This window comes from Chlorocebus sabaeus, chromosome 20 (assembly GCF_047675955.1).
Source record: "Chlorocebus sabaeus isolate Y175 chromosome 20, mChlSab1.0.hap1, whole genome shotgun sequence".
In the NCBI taxonomy this organism is placed as follows: Eukaryota; Metazoa; Chordata; class Mammalia; order Primates; family Cercopithecidae; genus Chlorocebus; species Chlorocebus sabaeus.
Genome location: NC_132923.1, coordinates 44,485,159 through 44,509,908, shown reverse-complemented (window position 1 = coordinate 44,509,908; position 24,750 = coordinate 44,485,159). Strand labels below are relative to the sequence as shown.

Sequence of the window (24,750 nt, the reverse complement as noted above, 5' to 3'; positions counted from 1 at the left end):
AGCTATAAATTATGGTTTATAGATCAATAAATTGATTAAACTTTTATCAAACTTTGAAAATTATTTTACTACTTTTTGAATTTTAGTATATCTTTTCTAAACAGCAAAAGAAAAGAAAAAACACACTTAAGAATATAGGGGCCGGGCACGGTGGCTCTCACCTGTAATCCCAGCACTTTGGGAGGCTGAGACGGGCGGATCTTGAGGTCAAGAGATCGAGACCAACCTGGCTAACATGGTGAAACCTCGTCTCTACTAAAAATACAAAAAAAAAAAAAAAATTAGCTGGGCATGGTGGTATGCACCTGTAGTCCCAGCTACTTGGGAGGTTGAGGCAGGAGAATCACTTGAACCCGGGAGGTGGAGGTTGCCGTGAGCCAAGATTGCACCACTGCATTCCAGTCTGGTGATAGAACGAGACTCCATCTCAAAAAATATATATATATACATATATATATGTGTATATATATATGGCATTTGCCAGGCACAGTGGCTCACACCTGTAATCCTAGCACTTAGGGAGGCAGAGGCGGGAGGATAGCCTGAGCCCAGGAGATCAAGACCTGCCTGGGACTATAGTGAGACCCCATTCTTGGAAAAAAAAAAAAAAAAAAAGAATATAGGGCATCCCAAAGACCAACAACTGTGATTTTTAAATGTGCTATAGTGAAATACCATCTAAGCCTCTGAAATCCTACTTGGGAGTGAAAGTTCACCTTGCTCTTTTAATTTTCTGGATGTCTTCCATTTTCTTGGTATTCTCACATCAGACAAATGAAAACTACTTTTTAATTTTAAAAATTATTTGGTTCCTTTAATTTTAAACTGAATAAATATGTTTTTCAGGAGAACATACCGTGAGTCCCAGGATTTACTACTAAGTTTTTATCCCCTTACAACCTATACAAAATTTTGTCATTCTTTCAAAGCTTGTAGGCTTCTTAAGTACCTAAAGTATGTGTAGGTGTTCAGAAATACTTGCCAAATGAAAGAAGCAAAAGAAACTCTGGTCATTGGATGCTGTCTCCAATCTTAGGGTTATTTGTAGACATTTTCAATAGGATAAGACATTAGTGAATTGCCCCTCCGCCTGCCAAGAAACTTTTATTATACAAATTTGATACAGAGAGTTTTGTAACTTTTGCAGCCTGTATAGCAGTTTCTTGGATTTTGTTCTGTATATCACTTAGTATATGAAGGGAATTTGAGACATCTCCAAATTTATTTCTTGTTCTCTACTAATCAAATCACGTGTCAGTGCTTTCAACGTTTGGCCTATGCTGTGTTTATAATCCATAAAGGGTATATATTATGTAAGGCAGAAAATTAGAATCAAAATATTTCAGATTATTTTTTTCTAAACAGACTATATATTATCAATAAATTAGTATGTATTGTGCCTTGAGTTTTAAATTGGAGAATTAACAGTGCATCTATTTTTATTTTAGTCAGATACTCAATATGGCTGATATGTATGGACTAGAAGGATTAAAAGAAGTAGCAATCTATATTTTAAGAAGAGATTACTGTAATTTCTTTCAGAAGGTAATTATTGAGCCTCAGAAATCTTTTATCCAGTGCGTTGTCATCCATTATTACCTACTAGATTTTTAACTCTGATAGTAATAGTGCTTTAAATATTTAAAATATTAAGTAAATTTAACTAATGAGAACTCCAGTTGAGAAATAATACATATGGTATGCTTGCAAAAATCAGAAACTAATTCAAATAATTTTAAGTAAAACAAAATTAATGGGAGGGCAGGTATTGAGAGGAGGTAGGAGTATCCTGTATAATTCAAAGGTGCCCAGAGTTCGGAACGAGGAGAAAGGAAGTTAAGAACTAAGGTTACTTTCCCATTTATCAAAGGGCTACACAGTGCTTTATTTGTTCTTACTCCTGAAAGTATACTCCTTCCTTCTACCACTTCTCTTTATAGCAGGGACTTGGGGTGGAATGTAGTTCTTTTATGCCAGTCTCTTCAGGTGACCTATGGATACTAACTAATTTTAATTTTAGTTACTGCAAAGGTAAGTTAAATGTCTAAAGAAAGAGCTGTTACTATGCATTTCGAAGCCATTCATACATTATTCTTAGATTATCCATTGTTTTAATACATTCTGCGATTTTAGGTTATTTTTATTTTCTTATTTATGCTTGTCTATGTTTTTAAAATTTTCTACAAAGAACAAGTATTTTATAATCAACTAAAACAAATCTAACTTTTTACATCATATTTCTCTTTTACTGGTGTTTGAAGCAATAATATACATTGTGTGAATTCTAATTAGGTGGTTTTAATAATGCTTAAATTTAGATTTTTGTTTCGGGTAGGTCTTTTTCTACTTCCCTACAAGTTGTAGGTGCGGAAGCAGCCCATGTGCTAAACGAAAGCCATGAACAACTGGGTCTAGTACCACCACTACTACCAACCCCACAAGGTTTACTGAGAAATAGTTAACCCCTCAGCTTTCTTTAACGAACCATTCACTTCAGCCTCTGTAAGTAAGGGCCTTGGAAGAAGGAGGGCAGCTGGTGGTGTCCTCAGCTTTGTAGAAAGTGAGGAATTCTGGTGAAAGATTCTTCCTTCTTCATATGTCCCCCTCATATTTCCAGTCAAGTGAAAGTTAGGGGGATCCAAGTAAATCACAAAGATTAAAGCTAGAGAATATCTGCAATAAGGAGTTGTTGTCTTCTCATCCCCTAGATGAACATTAACTATATCTGTAAAACCATCCCACCCTGGAGCTTCTATCAAAGACAAAGAGAAAGTGGTAATAAATTTCTTAGGAGAGCTTGGAATATGTCTGAGAAGCCAATGAGAATGTAGTTGAGTGAGGAGATTTCTAAAGAGAGAAGACTTGCTGGAGAAGCCAAAACTAGCCTTGGTGTGAGGAACTTCAGTTACTGTCATACAGAGAAAAAAGTATGAGGATTCCACTCTGCACCCCGGTTACACATGGTCCACAGGGAAGGAGGAGGACCTTAATGGTTTCATGAAAGTTAGAGAAGACTGATAACAGGGCTAGATGACACCGTGTCCCACTTGGGGAGGTATTGTGCATCATGAGCCATTTAAAGAGTTCTTATCCACAGAGAGCCCAGGTTGAAGCTTGATCTGCCACTAAAAGAGCCATTATATCAATAAAGGCCTCCAGTATCTGAATTAGAACAAAGCCAAGGATATCTCCCTACTACCATCTTGGTCTCTGCTTAATTACGTAAGGTGACCAGAGCCATCTATAGTCTTCCATATGAATTTGACCCAGAAAATGGAGGAGCAGGAGATCAGACCATGCATTACTCCCTATTTCACATTTCAACCATAAATCTAGTCAGCAATGGGGAGAGAAATATTTATATCAGATACGATGAAGAGATAGGTGTTAAAATAGTACTGTGCTGCATTTCAATAACAATAGTATCCAGAAAGTATTGGAATCTGCCTATAGTTTCATTAAGGGATGGGAAAAAGGGGAGATTTGACATAGCATGGTTGAAAGCATTAGTTGGGAAAATAAGTCTCATATTAGTGTTTTTGAGCTGAGATTCTTCAGTAAGCCAGTTAAAGCTTATTTAAGAGCTTTAAAAGTTGTAAACATAATCTTTTATGAGTAGTCTTTGGATCATTGCCTCTATTTTTATTTTTTAATATGTGGATGAGTGTATTGGGTTATATGCAGCTTGTTGTATTTTACTTTCAATAATTCACTTTATGTTAAAAACACAAAAGACATATTTGTTTATATTATTAATAAAACAGAAAATGAAGTTTATTTTAAATTATCAGTATGCTGTTTTGTTGAAAACTTTTTTTGCTTTTATTTATTTATTTGTTTATTTATTTATTGAGACAGGGTTTTGCTCTTGTTGCCTAGGCTGGAGTGCAATGACATGATCTCGGCTCACTGCAACCTCCTCCTCCCAGGTTCAAGCGATTCTCTTGCCTCAGCCTCCCAAGTAGCTGAGATTACAGGCACGTGCCACCCCGCCCAGCTAATTTTTTGTATTTTTAGTAGAGACGGGATTTCATCGTGTTGGCCAGGCTGGTCTTGAACTCCTGACCTCAGGTGATCCACCTGCCTCGGCCTCCCAAAGTGGTGGGATTACAGGGGTGAGCCACCACGCCCAGCCACTTATTTTAATGTTGTCTATTTTGCTGTGGTAACAGATATTTGAGAGAACAATTTCTGGTTTTGTTGACCTAATCTTTAAAATTTTTCCTTTATATTTCTTAATGTATATTTTTATAAATATACTTTTGAATATATATAATTTTGAACTTCTAGTCCTTTTTTTTCTTTGTGATGGAGTCTCACTCTGTCACCCAGGCTGGAGTACAGTGGTGCGATCTCAGCTCACTGTAACCTCCGCCTCCCAGGTTCAAGTGATTCTCCTGCCTCAGCCTCCCCAGTAGCAGGGACTACAGATGCATGCCACTACGCCTGGCTAATTTTTGTATTTTTAGTAGAGACGGGGTTTCACCATGTGGGTCTCGAACTCCTGACCTCAGGTGATGCACCCGCCTTGGCCTCCCAAAGTGCTGAGAGTGAGCCACTGCGCCCAGCCTTAGTTCTTAGTTATGCATATTTTTGGCTGTGACTTAAATATCATAAACTTACAATAATGTGACACAGTAATACAAATATGGGTATAATGTGATGGACAACTGGTCCCAGAACTCTTAGCAAGCTAGCTTCAATAATTTCATTAGCTTCACAATCCTGTCTTTTACACAATTAAACATTTTTGACTTCATTTATAGGATTTTGGTAGGCTTTACTTTTTTTTTTTTTTTTTGTCACCAATTAAAAATATACTTTAGGCCAGGTGTGGAGGCTCATGTCTATAATCCCAGCACTTTGGGAGGCCAAGGTAGGAGGACTGCTTGAGCCCAAGAGTTTAAGACTAGCATGGGCAACAGAGGGAGATCCTGTCTCTACAAAAAAATTTTTAAAAAATTAGCCAGGCATGGTAGGATGTGCCTGTGGTCCCAGCTACTCAGGAGGCTGAGGTGGGAGGATCACTTGAGCCCAGGAGTTCGAGGCTGCAGTGAGCCATGGTCACACCACTGCATTCCAGCCTGGGTGACAGAGCCAAACCCTATCTCAAAAACAAAAACAAAAACAAAAACAAACAAACAAAATATATACACACACACACACAGATATTTTATATAACTTAAAGTATCTCCAGTTATCTCAAAAGGATCTTAATTGTTTAAATTGTTAATATGCAAAGCGAAAGATTTGCATTCAATTTCTTTTTTTTATTGTTTTTTTTTTTGAGATGAGTCTCACTCATTCAGTCACCCAGGCTGGAATCAAGTGGTGGGATCTCAGCTCACTGCAACCTCCACCTGCCTCCCAGGTTCAAGTGATTTTCCTGCTCATCCTCCTAAGTAGCTGGGATTACAGGCATGCACCACCACACCTGGCTAATTTTTGTATTTTTGGTAGATTTGGGGTTTTGTCATGTTGGCCAGGCTGGCCTCGAACCCCTGACCTCATGTAATCCACCTTGCCTCAATATTCCATAGTGTTGGGATTACAGGTATGAGCCACTGCACCTGGCCTACGTTCAATTTTTTTAATACTAATATAACACTTTTAGTAGAGGGGTGTTAGAAAATCAAATTAATAGTAATTCATAAATAAAGAATTGGAAATCACTGACCTTACCAGAAGGGCTATGCTGGAGACATTTCCAAAGAAGATTTTGCTCTTCTCTCAGAGAGCAGATCTTTAGAAGTACACATTTAGAGACTAGATACACAAATTAGCTGTTTGATGTTCTTTATTAAGTGTATAAAAAGAAATTAAACTCTTCAACCTAATTGAGAAATAAATGTGCTTAGAAACGTCCAAAACATGAAAATACATGGCATGGGCAATACATAGCAAAGATATGTAACAACAGGAGAAGTGAGTTGTTTTCCCTACTTGTATCTACATTTTATTTGTTCTCATTTATTATTTCTGTATATGTGCTTTTAAAAAATACATTATGTGGCCGGGCGCGGTGGCTCCCACCTATAATCCCAGCACTTTGGGAGACTGAAATGGGTGGATCACCTGAGGTCGGGAGGTCGAGACCAGCCTGATCAACATGGAGAAACCCGTTTCTACTAAAAATATAAAATTAGCCAGGTGTAGTGGCACATGCCTGTAATCCCAGGTACTCAGGAGACTGAGGCAGGAGAATCTCTTGAACCCGAGGGAGGTTGCAGTGAGCCGAGATCACGCCACCGCACTCCAGCCTGGGCGACAGAGTGAGACTCTGTCTCAAAAAAAAATATATATATATATGTAATTATGATCTAACTAAATTCTTTTTATCTGAGATCAATATAGGGCCTCTCATTGCACAATTACTTTAATTTGTATTTATATGTTAGGAAGCAGATGAGACCATGTTGTTGTATTGCAGTGATGTGCTAGAAATTATTATACCACTTTTGCTTTAAAAAAGATATTTAACCTGAAATAAATTAGAATAAAAATTGTGTGCATTCTGGCAGCCAAAAGAGTTCAAATGATATGCCATAAAATTGAAAGTTGTTAGTGACACTTAGTTTTAAAGGAATTATAGACTTTTTAACAAAAAAAACTTAGAGCATTTTTAGGTTCACAGCAAAATTGAGAGGAAGGTACAGAGATATCCTACATACCCACTTCCTTCTACACATGCATAGCTTCCCCCATTGTCAACATCGCCCACTGGAGCGGTACGTTTGTTACAACTGATGAGCATACAATTACACATTATTGTCCAAAATTCATGGTTTGCAATAGAGTTCGCTATTGGTGTTGTACATTTTATGGGTTTATACACGTGTATAGTGGCATGTATCTACCATTATAGTATCATAAGGAGTGTTTTCAGTGCCCAGAAATCCTCTATGCTCTGAGTGCTCATCCTTCCCTCCCCATTAACCCCCAGCAACCACTGACCTTTTTACTGTCTCTGTAGTTTTGTTTTTTCCAGGGTGTAATATAGTTGCAATCATATAGTATATAGTATTTTCAGATTGACTTCTTCCACTTAGTAATATGCATTTAAGATTCCCCCATGTCTTTTCATGGCTTGATAGCGCATTTCTTTTTAGAGCTGAATATTTCATTGCACAAATGTACTACAGTTTATTTATCCATTCATCTAGTAAAGGACAACATGGTTACTTCCAAGTTTGGGCAGTTATGAAGAAAGCTGCTATAAACATTCATGTTTAAGTTTTTGTGTAGAAAGGTGTTTTTAAGGAAAAAAATAGACTCTGACTAGAGCTTATTTGTAGCCTCAGTACCAGCAGAAGTTAATTTCAGATAAAGGGTTAAATATAGAAAATAAATTTTGAATTTATCAGATTTTGAGTTGTATGTGTTCTGCAGTTTAGGTATATAAATTGAATTATCTTTATGAACCAAATATTTTTAGCTTCTGTAAATTGAAAAAGAATAAATGTTGTGTTTTCCATCAATTTTAGCCTGTTCCCAGAACATTGACATCTGTACTAGAATGCCTGATTATTGCTCATTCAGTTGGAGTGGAAAGTCTTTTTGCTGACTGCATGAAGTAAGTTATGTTAAGTAGTGCTAATACTATTACTTTAGGGATTTTGTTTTTCTATTCTTCTAATTTTGTGGGGAACTTTAGAGTTGGCCTGTTTTCTTGGACACAATGTAAGTAAGTAGCTTAGTGCTGTACTAGTTTCACCACTAAATAGAGTAATAATGTAGATATTACTGAAGATACTTAGGATCATTTTATCTTAGCTGAGCCACGGTTAATTATGTTAAAATCTCTGCACATGGGTTTAAAATACTTGTTTACAGGAAAGAGAATATAAAGTCCATTTTAGAGTTCATAAAATCAATAGTATTAGTCAGGTCATATATATATGTACAGTTATGTAATTGAAACCAAAATATTGACTATTATAATGAAAAACATTTTAATTTCTTTAACTTGGTATTCTTTGATTTTAACAGGTGGATTGTAAAGCATTTTGCAAGGTTTTGGTCTGAGAGAAGCTTTGCAAATATACCTCCTGAGATTCAGAAAAGTTGTCTTAATATGTTGATTCAGTCCTTAGTAAGTATAACCTGAATACTCTTTTGTGTGTGTGCCATTAAAAAGTTTATTCAGTTTTGTATAGTACTTTCAGTGATTGAAATATAAATGTAAAATATTATAAAAGCAAGAAGCGTGAACCAATTCAGATAACCTAATCCTAAGATTCAGTTCCTTTGAAACCACTCTCCATACCCAGCTCATCTGTCAGGGTTCAAACTGAGAAGCAGAACCACCAGGATGTGTATATTGATTCATGAACAAAGCAGATATGGTGCCACAGAGAAAGGCTTATGCATTGGTTCAGTGATATCGACCCACTCACCCAGGTGGATCTGGGTACAACAGTGAACCTCTCAGTGGTACCATTCTTCAAGGGAATCAGCCGTCTACCTGGTGGCAGGTTGATTACATTGGATCAGTTCCATCCTGTAAAAGGCAGTGCTTTGTTCTTACTGGAAAAAACATTGCTCTGGATAGCGATTTGCCTCCCTTGCTCATGTTTCTGCTGAAACCATTATCCATGAACTTACAGAATGCCTTATCCATTACCATGATATTCCACACAGTATCACTTCTGAATAAGGAACTCACTTACCAGCTAATGAAGTATGGAAATTGGTTGGGTCTTGCTCGTGGAATTCACTGGTCTTAGAAAGATCCCAGTCATCCTGAAGCAGCTGGGTTGATAGTAGGTAGGAAAGGCCTTTGAAAACTCAGTTACAGTGCCAGCTAGGTAGAAATGCCCTGTGGGGCTGGGGCAGTATCCTCCAGGATGCAATACATGCTCTAAATCAGATTTTGATTTATGCTGCTATTTCTGATTCACGGGCCTAAAAACCACAGTTTGGAGATAGGTGTGGCACCACACACAATTACTCCTAGTGATTCAGTAGCAAAATTTTTGCTTCCTATCCTCCCAACTTTAGGCTCTGCTGATTTATAAGTCTTAATCCCCAAAAGAAGAATGCTTCCATGTGGGGACACAAGTAATGATTCTGTTGAACTGGAAGTTGAGACTGCCCTCCTATGGCCACTGTAAACCCACAGGCAAAGAAGGGGAATTATTGATAGATTGAGCCTATCAAGAGGAAATTGAGTTGCTACTACACAGTGTGGGTAATGTAGAGTACGTCTGGAATGCAGTACTCATAGGTTCTATGAGTAAAATCAATAGAAAGCTGTAAGAACCCAAGTTAGGCAGTGCTGATGATGGCCCCGATTTTTTGAGAATAAAGTTTGGGCCACCCTTCCAGATAAGAAACTATGAACAGTGAAGTACTTGCTGAGGGCAAAGGGAATATGGAGTGGTTAGTAGAAAAAGATATGTAAAAATAACAGCTACAGCTATGTGAGGAATTACAGAAGTGAACACTGCAGTACTGATACAAACGTTCATATTCCTTCTTAATATATGTTTGTCTATGTATTAATCAAATATTTTTGTTTCTCTTACTGTCTCATTCTGCATCATCTAATATAAGACATGTTAATAATAGTTAACTTTGTATCTACATATTTAAGTTACAAAATATCAAAGAAAACTGTGAATCAGATTGAAGAAGAATGAACATCCCCTGAAAACAAAAAAAAGGAACTCATATCCTGTCTTTTAGAAGGAAGGGGTTAGGATGTTTGTTGTGTAGAGGGATAGTTGTATCATGTTAGGTGGAAGCATGACTGTTATTTTCTCCATTTGATAACTAAGTATGGTTTTAAGAGATGTGTATGGTTTTAAGAGATGCCAGGTTGACAAGATGTTGACTGTGTAACATGTTAGTTTCACTAGGGTCAACTACACTTCACAGAATTTCCTTCTTGTATGTTTCTAGTTAGAGTGGCCAAAAGAGACAATTTTGTGTGAAATTTGGAGGATGAGAGTGAAACAGCAGCTGTTTTTGGCTTTTATACTAGGAGGGTTGGAACACTACTGCAGTGTTCATTTACGCTAGGAAAGTTATTTACTGGCTTACTGCAGTCAGGTCTGTAACTGTTCTTCCTTGCCCTGTATCCTCCTTCAGCTTCTCTTACCCCGTGCCAGGTATATGTCTAGCTCCAAAATGAAAGGCACCAGCATCTCCTGCAGGATACCCATTGCATCCAGGTTGGAGGCAGTAAGACTGATGTGAGTCCATCCTTGTCAACCAGCTGATGCTCTTGGTGTCAGTTTGTTCTTACTCTCCCCAACATTATATCTTTCCTCTTCTCAACTGCCTGCCCTATGGAATTCAGACTACACCATCAGATACAAAGGCTGTTTAAGCAGCTCCTACAATTGTGTAAGGTCAACTCCTGTAATAAATTTCTTTATTCAGTAAGTCTGCACTTGATGTTATTGATGAGTCCTTGGAATCTTAGAATCTTGGAATCTAATTTAACTTTAAGCAAAACAATGTATAGCAAAACTAATTTTACTGTATATAGACTAATGGATATGAACAAGAGTTAAGTTCCTATGGCATATTTCTGGTCACAAAAAGATCATCAGCCTTCTAGTAAAGACCTAAGACATTTCTTATATTGAACATTGAAGTAAATGTGAGCTATACATACATTTCAGAAATATTAATAAAAACAAGGTAATTATTTTCCCAGTTTTTGGTGAATCCGTGAGTGGCAGTAGTAGCAATGGTGGGTTAAATCAAGGAATAAATGTTTGCAAAGCAAAAATTGTAAAGAACACCTCCTACTATATGCAGTTCCAAAGCAGTCACAAATATGGCAGGCTCATTGAGTGTTTTTATACTGCATCGCTTATTGTCATATATTTGTATGATCACCATATGCTTTATGAATTTTTACTTTACAATAATTTGTATTCATTCATTTTCCAACATGCTTTTTCTGGTTTCAGTTGTGAGTGGCTGGAACCTGTCCTTGCAGCTAAAGGCCCAAGGTTGGAACCAAACCTGGACAGGATGCCATTCCAGCGCAGGGTGTACTCACAGCACAGAACACTCACTTATACTGGGACATTGTAGAGACACCAGTTCAGCTAATGTACACATCTTTGGGATGTGAGAGGAAACTGGAGTGTCCAGAGAAAACCCATGCAGGCATGGTTAAAACATGAAAACTCTACACAGACAATGGCCTGGCCAGGAATCCTTTTTTCCCTTATCAACATTATAATGAAACAACAGTAAACAAAATGACATTATTCACGGACCTCTTATGTATATCTAAATACTTCCTAGTGGTCCCGTGAACCCTGAAGGATAACATCAGACTGGGTTACATAGAAGATATGTTGAAATCTAACTGAGAAAACACGTGTAGGATATCAGCTGTTGAGATACCACTACAAAAAGTAAATGTAAGGCTGGGCGCAGTGGCTCCTGCCTGTAATCCCAGCACTTTAGGAGGACAAGGCAGGTGGATCACCTGAGGTCAGGAGTTTGAGACTAACCTGGCCAACATGGTGAAACCCCATCTCTACTAAAAATACAAAAAATTAGCTGGGCGTGATGGTACATGCCTGTAATCCCACCTACTCGGAAGACTGAGGCAGGAGAATCACTTGAACCCAGGAGGCAGAGGTTGCAGTAAGCTGGGATCATGCCATTGCACTCCAGCCTAGGCAACAAGAGCGAAACTGTGTCTCAAAAAAAAAAAAAAAAAAGTAAATGTAATTCTGTGTTTTAGCTAATGAAGGACTGTGTTGTATTGTTGCTTACTGTTTTACATTAGTTTGTTGGTCAGTGAATAGTTAACAAATTATTGGCCCAGCCATAGTTCAGTTCAATAGAAGAGGCAGGTTCATTTACTAATGTAGTAGTAGTACTGGTATTTTTTTAAATGATTTTTTTTTCAATAGTTTTTGGGGTACATGCAGTTTTTGGTTACATAGGTGAGTTCTTTAGAGGTGAAGTCTGAGATTTTAGTGTACTTGCCACCTGAACAATGTACACTGTACCCAATATATAATCTTCTATGCCTCACACCTTTTCCAACCTTCTCCCCTCCCTGAATCTCCAAAGTTCATTTTTTCACTGTGTATGTTTTTGCATTCTCATGACTTAGCTTCCACTTATAAGTGAATGGAATAAATACAGTATTTGGTTTTTCATTTGTGAATTATTTAGAATAATGGCCTCCAGCTCCATCCAATGTCTTGCTGCAAAAGACATTATTTCATTCCTTTTTATGACTCAGTAGTATTACATGTAGTACATGTGTACCACATTTTCTTTATCTGCTCAGTACCAATATTTAGTGGATTTTTTTAGACTTTTAGAGCTCCACAAAATACTTTTTTTTGTGAAATTTAGCATAAGACAGGTACTGTTGTCTCTACTTCACATATGAGAATAGAGAATCAAAGAGTTAAGTGCCTTGTTCAAGTTCCCAAGACAATAAAAGACAAAACCTAGTCTTAAAACCAATTGCTACCATTCTAAATATAATACGATAAGTGCTCCATGTGAGCAAAGCTTTTTTTTTTTTTTTAATGTGTGGGACTTGACTTCAAGAAACTCACAAATTTGTGGAAAAATAGGCATTTAAACAACTAAGAAAAATACAGGTTAGACTATGATGAGTACAAGCATTAAGTTACAGGTCAAATCTTTACCATTGTAGCCTCAGCCTTAGAACAGTGCCTAGCACATGTTAGCACTCAGTATATATTGTCAAATAGGTAAGCAAGTGAATTGTATAACTTAGAATTCAGGTGTATACATAGGATCACACAGGTTAAATCTGACTGAAATAATGAGAGAATTAATTTGAAATGAACCTGGTTAGAGGACAATTTTAAAATAAGTAGGTTAGGGCATTCCTGAAAGACTAAAAATGTGACCAGGGATGTGGAGTCTAGGTAGTGTCAGTATTCTGCTGTAACTAGAATGAGAGAAGATGAGTCTGGGGACAGGCTAAAGATAGATTGGGAGGGATTTTAGCTGAGTATCTTTTTAACAAGTTTGATTTTTCTTTTTAAACAAGTGGCAGATATATGATTTTAATTGAAGAATAAGCCCATCAAACTATGCCTCTCCCAATGCTATACTCTTTTATTTTAATTTTATGGCTCTAATTAGGTCCTTGTAAGCTTTGTGGTGAATACTTGACTTTTGCTTTCAAGACAGATGAAAAGATAAACATCAGAACAGCCAAACATCCAGTTTGATCAATAGCCTCTGACATCATGATGATTATTCTCAAAATTTGTCTTTCTTTGTGGATAATCAGGTTTTAAGAAACATACTTCGAATTTTGAGAAAATTAAAATACTCTTTCTGGGTAACATACTTCGAATTTTGAGAAAATTAAAATACTCTATTTTCCATCAATAAAGTTAAACATATTTTACTTATATAATAGAATATGACAAATATGTTAAATTAGTTATTTCTTTTTTTTTTTTTAATTTATTTATTATTATTAAACTTCAAGTTGTAGGGTACATGTGCACAACGTGCAGGTTTGCTACATATGTATACTTGTGCCATGTTGGTGTGCTGCACCCATCAACTCGTCATTTACATCAGGTATAACTCCCAATGCAATCCCTCCCCCCTCCCCCCTCCCCATGATAGGCCCCGGTGTGTGATGTTTCCCTTCCCGAGTCCAAGTGATCTCATTGTTCAGTTCCCACCTACGAGTGAGAACATGCGGTGTTTGGTTTTCTGTTCTTGTGATAGTTTACTAAGAATGATGGTTTCCAGCTGCATCCATGTCCCTACAAAGGACACAAACTCATCCTTTTTTATGGCTGCATAGTATTCCATGGTGTATATGTGCCACATTTTCTTAATCCAATCTGTCACTGATGGACATTTGGGTTGATTCCAAGTCTTTGCTATTGTGAATAGTGCTGCAATAAACATACGTGTGCATGTGTCCTTATAGCAGCATAATTTATAATCCTTTGGGTATATACCCAGTAATGGGATGGCTGGGTCATATGGTACATCTAGTTCTAGATCCTTGAGGAATCGCCATACTGTTTTCCATAATGGTTGAACTAGTTTACAATCCCACCAACAGTGTAAAAGTGTTCCTATTTCTCCACATCCTCTCCAGCACCTGTTGTTTCCTGCTCATCATCACTGGCCATCAGAGAAATGCAAATCAAAACCACAATGAGATACCATCTCACACCAGTTAGAATGGCGATCATTCAAAAGTCAGGAAACAACAGGTGCTGGAGAGGATGTGGAGAAATAGGAACACTTTTACACTGTTGGTGGGATTGTAAACTAGTTCAACCATTATGGAAAACAGTATGGCGATTCCTCAAGGATCTAGAACTAGATGTACCATATGACCCAGCCATCCCATTACTGGGTATATACCCAAAGGATTATAAATTATGCTGCTATAAGGACACATGCACACGTATGTTTATTGCAGCACTATTCACAATAGCAAAGACTTGGAATCAACCCAAATGTCCATCAGTGACAGATTGGATTAAGAAAATGTGGCACATATACACCATGGAATACTATGCAGCCATAAAAAAGGATGAGTTTGTGTCCTTTGTAGGGACATGGATGCAGCTGGAAACCATCATTCTTAGTAAACTATCACAAGAACAGAAAACCAAACACCGCATGTTCTCACTCGTAGGTGGGAACTGAACAATGAGATCACTTGGACTCGGGAAGGGAAACATCACACACCGGGGCCTATCATGGGGAGGGGGGAGGGGGGAGGGATTGCATTGGGAGTTATACCTGATGTAAATGACGAGTTGATGGGTGCAGCACACCAACATGGCACAAGTATACATATGTAGCAAACCTGCACGTTGTGCACATGTACCCTACAACTTGAAGTTTAATAATAATAAATAAATTTAAAAAAAAAAAAAAAAAGAAATAACTAATTTAACATATTTGTCATATTCTATTATATAAGTAAAATATGTTTAACTTTATTGATGGAAAATAGAGTATTTTAATTTTCTCAAAATTCGAAGTATGTTACCCAGAAAGAGTATTTTAATTTTCTCAAAATTCGAAGTATGTTACCCACAGACAATGGCCTGGCCAGGAATCCTTTTTTCCCTTATCAACATTATAATGAAACAACAGTAAACAAAATGACGTTATTCACGGACCTCTTATGTATATCTAAATGCCTCCTAGTGGTCCCGTGAACCCTGAAGGATAACATCAGACTGGGTTACATAGAAGATGCGTCGAAATCTAACTGAGAAAACACGTGTAGGATATCAGCTGTTGAGATACCACTACAAAAAGTAAATGTAAGGCTGGGCGCAGTGGCTCCTGCCTGTAATCCCAGCACTTTAGGAGGACAAGGCAGGTGGATCACCTGAGGTCAGGAGTTTGAGACCAACCTGGCCAACATGGTGAAACCCCATCTCTACTAAAAATACAAAAAATTAGCTGGGCGTGGTGGTACATGCCTGTAATCCCTGTAATCTGAAAGAGCAAGCAGTCTTTTTTTTTTTTTTTTTTTAAGCAATAACCCCAGATTGACCTTTTAGAAAATTTTATAATATGTACATGCAATATTAATAGTGTTATTTTTAAACATAGTTCCAAATTGTTATGTTTTTACACATTTGATACTAACTTAAAAAATGAATTGCATTTTAAAAAATTTCTTGTGTGTTTGCAGATCTCACAAAGCATTACTTCTGACCAATTCTTATTAATGTGACTTTTACCTGTGGGAAGTAATTTATATATGAATTATATCTGGCAATTCTAGTTCATTAATATTACTTTCTATATATTTTCTTATTCATCCTTATTTTATTTCGGAAAGAATACTTAACATGGTATCTATGCTGTTAACAAATTTTTAAGCATACAGTACAGTATTGTCAATTATAGGCGCACAGTTGAACATCAGATCTCTCATCTTTCGTAACTGAAACTTAATGCCCAGTGATAGCAACTCCCTATTTTCCCGTTCCCCAGCTCCTGGCAACCACCATTCCGTTCTCTGATTCTATGAGTTTGACTTGTAATGGAATCATACAGTATTTGCCTTTTCTGTGACCGGCCTATTTCACTTAGGATAATGTCCTCAACATTCATCCATGTGGTCACATATTACAGAATTTCCTTCTTTTTAAAGAATGAATAATATTCTGCTATATGTATACACCACATTTTCTTTATCCATTCATCCACTAGTGGACATTTAGGTTGCTTTCACATGTTGACTATTGTAAATAGTGCTGCAGTGAACATGGTAGTGCTAATATTTCTTTGGAATCCTGATTTCAGTTCTTTTGAATGAATGCTGATGTGTTTTGGATGTTTGTCCTCTCCAAGTCTCATGTTGAAGTGTAATCTCCAGTGTTGGAGGTGGGGCTTGGGAGGGATTTGAGTCATGGGGGCAGATCCCTTATGAATGGTTTGGTGCCATCCCCATGGTGATGAGTGAGTTCTCACTCTAGTAGTTCAGGTGGGACCTGGTTGTTTAAAAAGGAGCCTGGTATCTCCCCACTCCGTCTCTTACTCCCTCTCTCACCATGTGATGTGCCTGCTCCCCTATTACCTTCCAACATGATTGTAAGCTTCCTGAGGCCGTCACCAGAAGCTGAACAGATGTGGATGCCATGCTTATACAGCCTGCAGGACCATGAGCTAATAAACCTCTTTTCCTTATAAATTGCTCAGCCTGCAGTATTCCTTTCATAGCGATGCAAACAGGCCAACACAAATACCCAGAAGTAGGATTTTTGGATCATATAGTAGTTCTATTTTTAATTTTTTGAGGAACCTCCATACTGTTCTACATAGCAGCTGCACCATTTTGCATACCTGCCAGTGGTGTACAAGTGCTCCCTATTCTCCACATCCTCACCAAGACTTGTTATCTTTTATTTTTTTGATAATAGCCATCTAAACAGATGTGCGGTGACATCCCCTTGTGGTTTTAATTTGCCTTTTCCTGATGATTAATTACACAGAACATCTTTTCATATACCTGTTGGCCATTTGTATGTCATCTTTGGAGAAATGTGTATTCAAGTCTTCAGCCAATTTTTAATTGTGTTACCAGATTTTTGCTATTAAATTGTAGGAGTTCTTATATATTTTGGAATTAGCCCCTTATGACATGTTTGGTTTGCAGTATTTTTCCCCATTCTGTAGATTTTTTCAATGTCTTGTTTTCTTTGCTGTATGGAGACTTTTTAATTTGATATAGTTTCACTAGTTTATGTTTGCTTTCGTTGCTTGTCCTTTTGGTATCATATCTGTGAAATCATTACCAAGACCAATGTCATGAAGCTTTCCCCTGTGTTTTCTTCTAGGAGTTTTAGAGTTTCAGGTCTTAAGTTAGAAGTCTTAAATCCATTTTGAGTTGATTTTTGTGTATGTTGTACGATAAGGATCAAATTGTATTCTTTGCTTATGGATATCCAGTTTTCCCAGCACCATTTGTTGAAGAGACTTTCTTGACCCATTGTGTATTCTTGGCACCTTTACTAAAGAGCAGTTGTATGTATGCGGATGTATTTCTGGGCTCTCTGTTCTGTTCCATTGATCTCTATGTCTGTCTTTAGGCCAGTAATCACACTGTTTTAGTTACTACAGCTTTGTTATATATTTTGAAATCAGAAACTCAAAGTCACTCCAACTTTTTCCTTCTTTCTTAAGATTAATTTGGCTATTCGGGGTGTTTTGTGGTTCCATATGAATTTTAGATTTGTGTTTTCTATTTCTATAAAAAAAAGCAATCAAGATTTTGATAGAGATTGCATTGTATTCATAGATCACTTTGTGTAGTATGGACTTTTTAGCAACATTAAGTCTTCCAATCCATGAGTACTAGATGTCTTTCTGTTTGTCTTCTTTAATTTCTTTTTAACATTTCTATCTGTCTATCTGTTTATTTATGAGACAGGGTCTTGCCCTGTTGCCCAGGCTGGAATGCAGTGGCATGATCATAGCTCACTGCAACTTTGAACTCCTGGTCTCAAGTGATCCTCCTGCCTCAGCCTCCCAGGTAGCTGGGATTACAGGCACAAGCCACTGTGCCCAGCTGTGCCTTCTTTAATTTCTTTCATCAATGTTTTGTAGTTTTTAGCATACAAGTCTTTCACCTTCTTAGATAAGTTTATTCTTAAGTATTTTACTCTTTGGTGCTATTGCAAATGGGATTGTTTTTCTAATTTCCTTTTCAATCGTTAAAATTGTTAGTTGAAATGCAACTGATTATTGTATGTTCATTTTTTATCTTTCATCTTTACTGAATTTATTTTAACAGTTTTTTGGTGGAGTGTTTAGAGTTTTCTATACATAAGATTATGTTATCTGCAAGCAGGGACAATTTTACTTCTTCCTTTACAGTTTGGATGCCATATTATTTCTTCTTCATACCTGATTGTTCTGGTTAGGACTTCCAGCACTATGTTGTGGAGAGAATAGAAGTGGAGAGAATGAGCATCCTTGCCTTGCTCCAGATATTAACTTAAAGGAAAAGTTTTCTGGGTAAACCTTGGGTATGATGCTAGTGGTGGGCTTGTGGCCTCTATTATGTGGAGATAATTTACTTCCATTCCTAACTTGTTGAGAGTTTTCAGTCATGAAAAGCAAATTGAATCTTGTCAAATACTGTTTCTGCATTTACCTCAGTCAGTTACCTCAGTCATTTACCAAAGTCATTTGACTTTTATCCATTCTGTTAATGATGTGGGTTGCATTAATTGATTTACATATGTTGAATCATCCTTGTATCATAGGAATAAATACCACTAGTTCATGGTGAATTATCTTTTTAAAGTACTGTTGAATTCAGTTTGCCAGTGCTTTGTTGAGGATTTTAACATCTATGTTCATCAGGGATATTGGCATATAATTTTTCTTTTCTTGTAGTATTCTTATGTGACTTTGGTGTCAGAGTAATGCTGGCCTTGTAAAATGAGGGAAATATTCCCTCCTCTTCAGTTTTTTGGAAGGGTGTGAGAAGGATTGGTATTAGGTCTTTCCTTTAACTAGCAGAATTCAGTAATGAAGCCATCAGTAGAATTCAGCAATGAAGCCATCAGTTCCTGGACTTTTCTTTGATGGGAGACTTTTTATTACAGCTCAATCTCCTACTCATTATGAGTCTGTTCAGATTTTCTATTTCTTCATGATTCAACCTTAATAGGTTGTATGTGTCGAGGAATTTATCCATTTCTTCTAAGTTACCTTCTTTATTGGCTTATAATTGTTTATAACAGTCCCTTATGATCATTTTAATTTGTGTGGCATCTATTGTAATGCCTCCTCTTTCATTTTTGATTGTGTAATATTTATTTGCATCTTCTCTGCTTTTTTTCTTAGCATAGTTAAAGTTAAAGGATTGTCAATTTTGTTTATCTTTTCAAAAAAGCAACTCTTAGTTTTGTTAATTTTTTAAAAATCGTTTTTCTATCCTCTATTTATTTCTGCTCTAATCTTTATTTTTTCCCTTGGTTTGCTAACTTCAGGCTTAGTTTCTTCTTTTTTTAGTTCCTTGAGGTATAACGTAAAGTTTTTTTTTTTTTTTTTCCAGATCTTTTTGTTTTTAATGTAGGCATTTATTGCTGTAAACTTTCCTCTTAGTTCTGCTTTTGTTGCATCCCATAAGTTTTGGTGTTTTGCGTTGTTGTTTTTGTTTGTTTCAAGATACCTTCTAATTTATCCTTTGATTTCTTCTTTGGTCCATTGGTTGTTCAAAAGCGTGTTAATTTCTACAATTTGTGTATTTTTCGGTTTTTCTTCTGCTGTTGATTTCTACTTTTATTCCATTGTGTTCAGAAAAGATGCTTGGTATGATTTCAGTTGTCTTAATTTTGTTAAGACTTATTTTGTGGCTGAATGTGATATATTCTTGAGAACATTTTGTTTATGTTTGAGAAGACTGTATTTTCTGCCCCTGTTGGTTGGAATGTTCCGTATAGCTCTGTTAGGTCCATTTGGTCGATAGTGTTTTTGAAGTCCAATATTTCTTTATTGATTTTTCTGTCTGATGTATTCATTATTCTTTTTAGTTAGTTAGTTTAGAGATGGAGTCTCACTTTGTCTCCCAAACTGGAGTTCATTGGCATGATCATAGCTCACTACAGCCTCAAACTCCTCGGCTTAAGTGATCCTTCTGCCTCAGCCTCCCAAGTAGCTGGAACTACAGGCATGTGCCACCATAGCTTTTTTTCTTGGTAGGGATAGGGTCTTGCTGTATTGCCCGGGTTGGTCTTAAAATCCTGGCTACTTTCTTCCAAAGTGATCCTCCCATCTCAGCCTTCTGAGTTTCTGGGATTACAGGCATGAGCCACTGTGCCCAACATGTTGTATTCACTATTGAAAAGTTGTGTATTGAAAGTTCCTACTATCTTTGTATTGCCATCTCTCTCTTTCTTCAGATCTATTAATACTTGCTCTATATATTTAGGTACTGTGATGTGGGATGCATATATATTTATAATTTTTATATCTTCCTATCTTCCTTTTATCATTTCTTTTAGCATATTATTTTATCATTACATAATGTCTGTCTCTTGTGACAAGTTTTGACTTAAAGTCTATTTTGTTGATAAGGTATAGCCACTCTTACTCTTTTTATTACCATTTGTATGGAATATCTTTTTTTATTCCTTCACTTCCAGCCTAAATGTGTTGTTAAATCTCAAGTGAGTGTCTTGTAAACAGTATATCATTGGATCTTGTTTTTGAATCCACTTAGCCACTCTGTCTTTTGATTGGATAGTTTATTTATATTTTAAGTAATTATTGAGAGGAAAGGATTTACTATTGCCATTTTATTATTTTCTGTTGTCCTATAGTTCTTTGGTCCCTCTTTTTATCTCCTGCTGTCTTCCTTTGTGCTTTATTTTCTTAATATTGATATACTAAAAAATTTTTTTCTCTTTTTTTGGTATAACTTCTATATGTATTTTATTTATAATTACCATGGGGCCTACATAAATATCTCATAGATACAACAGTCAATTTTAAGCTCAATCACATACACAGAAATTCTCCACTTTTACTTCTTCCCCCATACATACATTCTGTTACTGATTTCACCATTTATATCTACCTATAGTACATATTTGTTAATATACTTTTTAGTTATAGTTATTTTTAATACATTTATCTTTTAACTTATATGCAAAAATTAAAAGTGATTAATTCAGTTGTAACAAATATACCACTCTGGTGTTGAATGTCGATAATGGGAGAGGCTGTGCATTGTGTGAGATCAGGGGGCTTATGGGAAATCTCTGTACTTTCCTCTCAGTTTTCCTGTGAACCTAACACCATGCTTAAAAAATGAAAAAAAAATTTAATACAGGTCTCACTCTGTCACCCAAGCTGTAGTGCAGTGGCATGATCACAGCTCGCTGCAGCCTTGAGCTCCTGCCTCAGCCTCCCGAGTAGCTGAAACTACAGACACGTGCCATCACACCTGGCTGATTTTTGTAGAAATGGTTTTGCCATGTTGCCCAGGCTTGCCTCAAACTCCTGGGGTCAAGCGATCTGCCTAGATCAGCCTCTGAAAGTGTCGGAATTACAGGCATGAGACACTGTGCCGAGCCAAAATCTTTTTTTTTTTTTAAGTGATTTATTCACTACCATAAGTGATACAGTACTCATTACTCTTTGTTTGTTTGTATGTATTTTTCTTTTCTTTTCTTTTTTTCCTGGAGATAAGGTCTTGCTCTGTCACCTAGGCTGGAGTGCAGTGGCTCACTGCAGTCTCAGCTTCCTAGGCTCAACCAATCCTCTCACCCCACAGCCTCCCAAGTAGCTGGGACTGCAGGTGCATGCCATCACAACCAGCTAATTTTTTGTATTTTTTTTTGTAGAGACAGGGTTTTGCCATATTGCTCAGGCTGGTCTCGAACTCCTGAGCTCAAGTGATCTGCCCACCTTGGCCTCCCAAAGTGCCTGGATTACAGGCATGAGCCACCATGCCTGGCCTTATATATTTTTCTTCACCAATGAGTTTTATACTTTCTTATGCTCTCATGTTGCTTTTTAATGTACTTTTGTTTCAACTTGAATTCCTATTAGCACTTTTTATAAGTCAGATCAACTGGTGATTAATTTTCTCAGCTTTTGTCTTTTTCTTGCCCTCATTTTTGAAGGACAGTTTTGCCAGGTTTAGTATTCTTGGTCGGAAGGGTTTGTTTTTAAAAAGCACTTTGAATATATCATTGCACTCCCTTATTGCCTGTAAGCTTTCTGCTGGAAAATCTGCCTTTAGTCTTATAAACATTCCCTTGTGCATAAGTTGCTTTTTTCTTGCTGCTTTCAAAATTTGCTTTTACTTTGGCAGTTTGATTATATGTCTCACTGTGGATTTCTTTGGATTCATCTTATTTGGGAGTACTTTGGGCTTCCTGGATCTGGGTGTCTGTTTCCTTCTCCAGATTTGGGAAGTTTTCAGCCATTATTTCTTTCAATAAGTTTTCTGACCCTTTTTCTCCTTTCTCCTTTGGAACTTTAGTAATGTGTGTATTTCCCCACAGTGCCTTAAACTTTCTTTACTATTTTTCATTCTTTTTGCTCTTCTGACTGAATAATAATTTCAATGACCTGTCTTTGAATTTGCTTATTCTTTCTTCTCTTTGATCTAGTCTGCTGTCGAACACCTTTAAAGAATTTTTCAATTCAGTAATTGTATTCTTCAGCTCCATGATTTCTGTTTGGTACTTTAAATTGTATATCTCTTTACTGAAATTATTACTTTGTCATGCATTATTTTCCTGACCTTGGTGTGAACATCTTTATGATGATGATATTGAATTATCTGTGAGCTAAATCATATATCTCAATTTCATTTAGGCCAGTTTCTGGAGATTTATTTTGTTCTTTGGAACATATTTCTTTTTCATTTTCCTTAACTCTGTTTGTATCTGTACATTAGATTAACAGCTACCTCTTCCAGTTCTCATGGACAGGAAGAAGACCCTTAATAATTAGCCCAGCCAGAGGTTCAGGGCCTCTCAAACCTTCTTGCTAGTCAAACTCACTTTCTTTGTAGTGGCTTCCAAGCATCTAGAGTATACTGGGTCATATTAGTGCTCTGAGTCAAGTTTCTTGGGTAGCCCTCAGAAAAGTTAGGTCATTGGATATTCCTCTACACTCCTTCCTGCCCCAAGTAGAAGGCGGGATTTGGGCCTTTTCCAGCTGTTCACTCTCTACTGAGACAAGTGAAGGGGCTCTGGCAACTAGTCGCATGCAACATCATCTGCCTTCTTTGTTCTCATTGGCCCTCGGATGGCTAAGACATGCCACGCCCCATTAGCACTCCAAAAGAGCAAGACAGAAACCTGTTCTTTGGACAGTCCTCATAAAAGTTGGGGCTTTGGATACGCATTTCAATTCTTTGTCTCCCTAGGGAGATGTTGGGAACTAGAAGCTGTCGTCTACTCACTGTGCTGAGCAAGAGTGAGAGACTGTGCTGACTCTCAGTCAGAATCACCATCTCTGTTCTCACTAGTCCCCAGGTGGCTAGATTAGACCAGATATTATCAGTGCTCTGAGACAGGTAAGACAGAACCAGTCCTTTGGGCAGCCCCCCAGAAAGTGGGAGTATTGGACATGCAAACTCACTCTTTCCCTCCCCAGGTAGATGACTGGAAACAAGGGTTTTTTTCATTCACTTGCTCTGTACTGAGCTGGGGAAGGAGATATGGTGACTACCAGCCCAAATCACCATTTGTGTTCTTTCCCAGGTAGCTAGAGTTTGCTGGGTCCCATCAGCACTCCAAGACTGCAAGACAGAAATCAGTCATGCAGGCAACCCCTGGAAAAGTCGGATGTTTGATACATGGTCTAACTCTTTCCGTCCCCAGGGAGAAGCTGGGAGCTTGTGGTTTTCTTCCCAGTTGTACAGCTCTGTGCCAGGGGTAGGATTCTGGTGAGAGTGTGTCTCAAATTTCCCTATCAGCTTCAAAGTGTCTGGTTTCGTGCTCATCCTCAGTGCAGGAGCGTTTCAACTAGCTTCTCAATTTCTCACAAAGAGAATTTGTTAATTGTTGAATCAGTGTGTTTATGGGGGAAGGAGGGTTTAGGGCTTCCTATTCTGCCATCTTGCTGATGTCCCTTCTCAAACAGTCTTCTTAAGCCTTCTTTAGTTCTAATTCAGTTCAACCACATGTGCCATGGAAGGTGCGCTGATCCATCAAATATTTCTTTGTCATCAAGGGAGATTTGAAAGTGCTACTACATTAGCGTATAACATGGAGAATTTTTAAGTATGTTTTAGTGTGAGGAACTTTAAATTTTTATCTTTCTTTGTCACCAAGTCAAAAGACAGATAACATTTCATATGATATTTATAACACTAATTTTCCTAGTATATAGAGAGTTTCTACAAATTGATTTTTAAAATCAAAGCGAAACATAGGATAGAATTAGATAGTTCACTAAGGAAATACAGATACCTCTTAATTTGATGAGCAGATCCTGAACTTCATTAGAGAAGACATGAGAACTACCATGTCAGACCATTTTCTATCTTTCAGAATAATGAAAAGAAATTTTCACTGTGTTAGTAAGAATATATGGGATAAATATTCTGATTTATTCCTGGGAAGGTCGTAAATTAGCACACCTTTTTCTGTGTTTCCTAAGCTTTTTATTTGTGACCCAGAATAAAAAGATGTTTTTTGTTTGTTTTGTTGTTGTTTTCATTGCAACCCAATACACTAACACATATAGGACAGAAACACAAGTTGCACAAAAGATCTCTTAGCCTTATTTCATATGATGTAC

At 37.1% G+C, this 24,750-nt stretch overlaps 1 protein-coding gene across 2 annotated transcripts in view; it reads left to right on the top strand.

The window, feature by feature from the left end:
- Positions 1-24,750, top strand: part of BTBD8 (BTB domain containing 8) — a 99,437-nt gene that overhangs the window by 51,993 nt on the left and 22,694 nt on the right. For both annotated transcript variants that reach the window (XM_073008582.1, XM_073008581.1), the window contains exons 7-9: positions 1,449-1,545; positions 7,485-7,573; positions 7,990-8,092. In XM_073008582.1, coding sequence (XP_072864683.1) covers positions 1,449-1,545; positions 7,485-7,573; positions 7,990-8,092 — 289 coding nt within the window. The remainder of the gene's footprint in view (positions 1-1,448; positions 1,546-7,484; positions 7,574-7,989; positions 8,093-24,750) is intronic.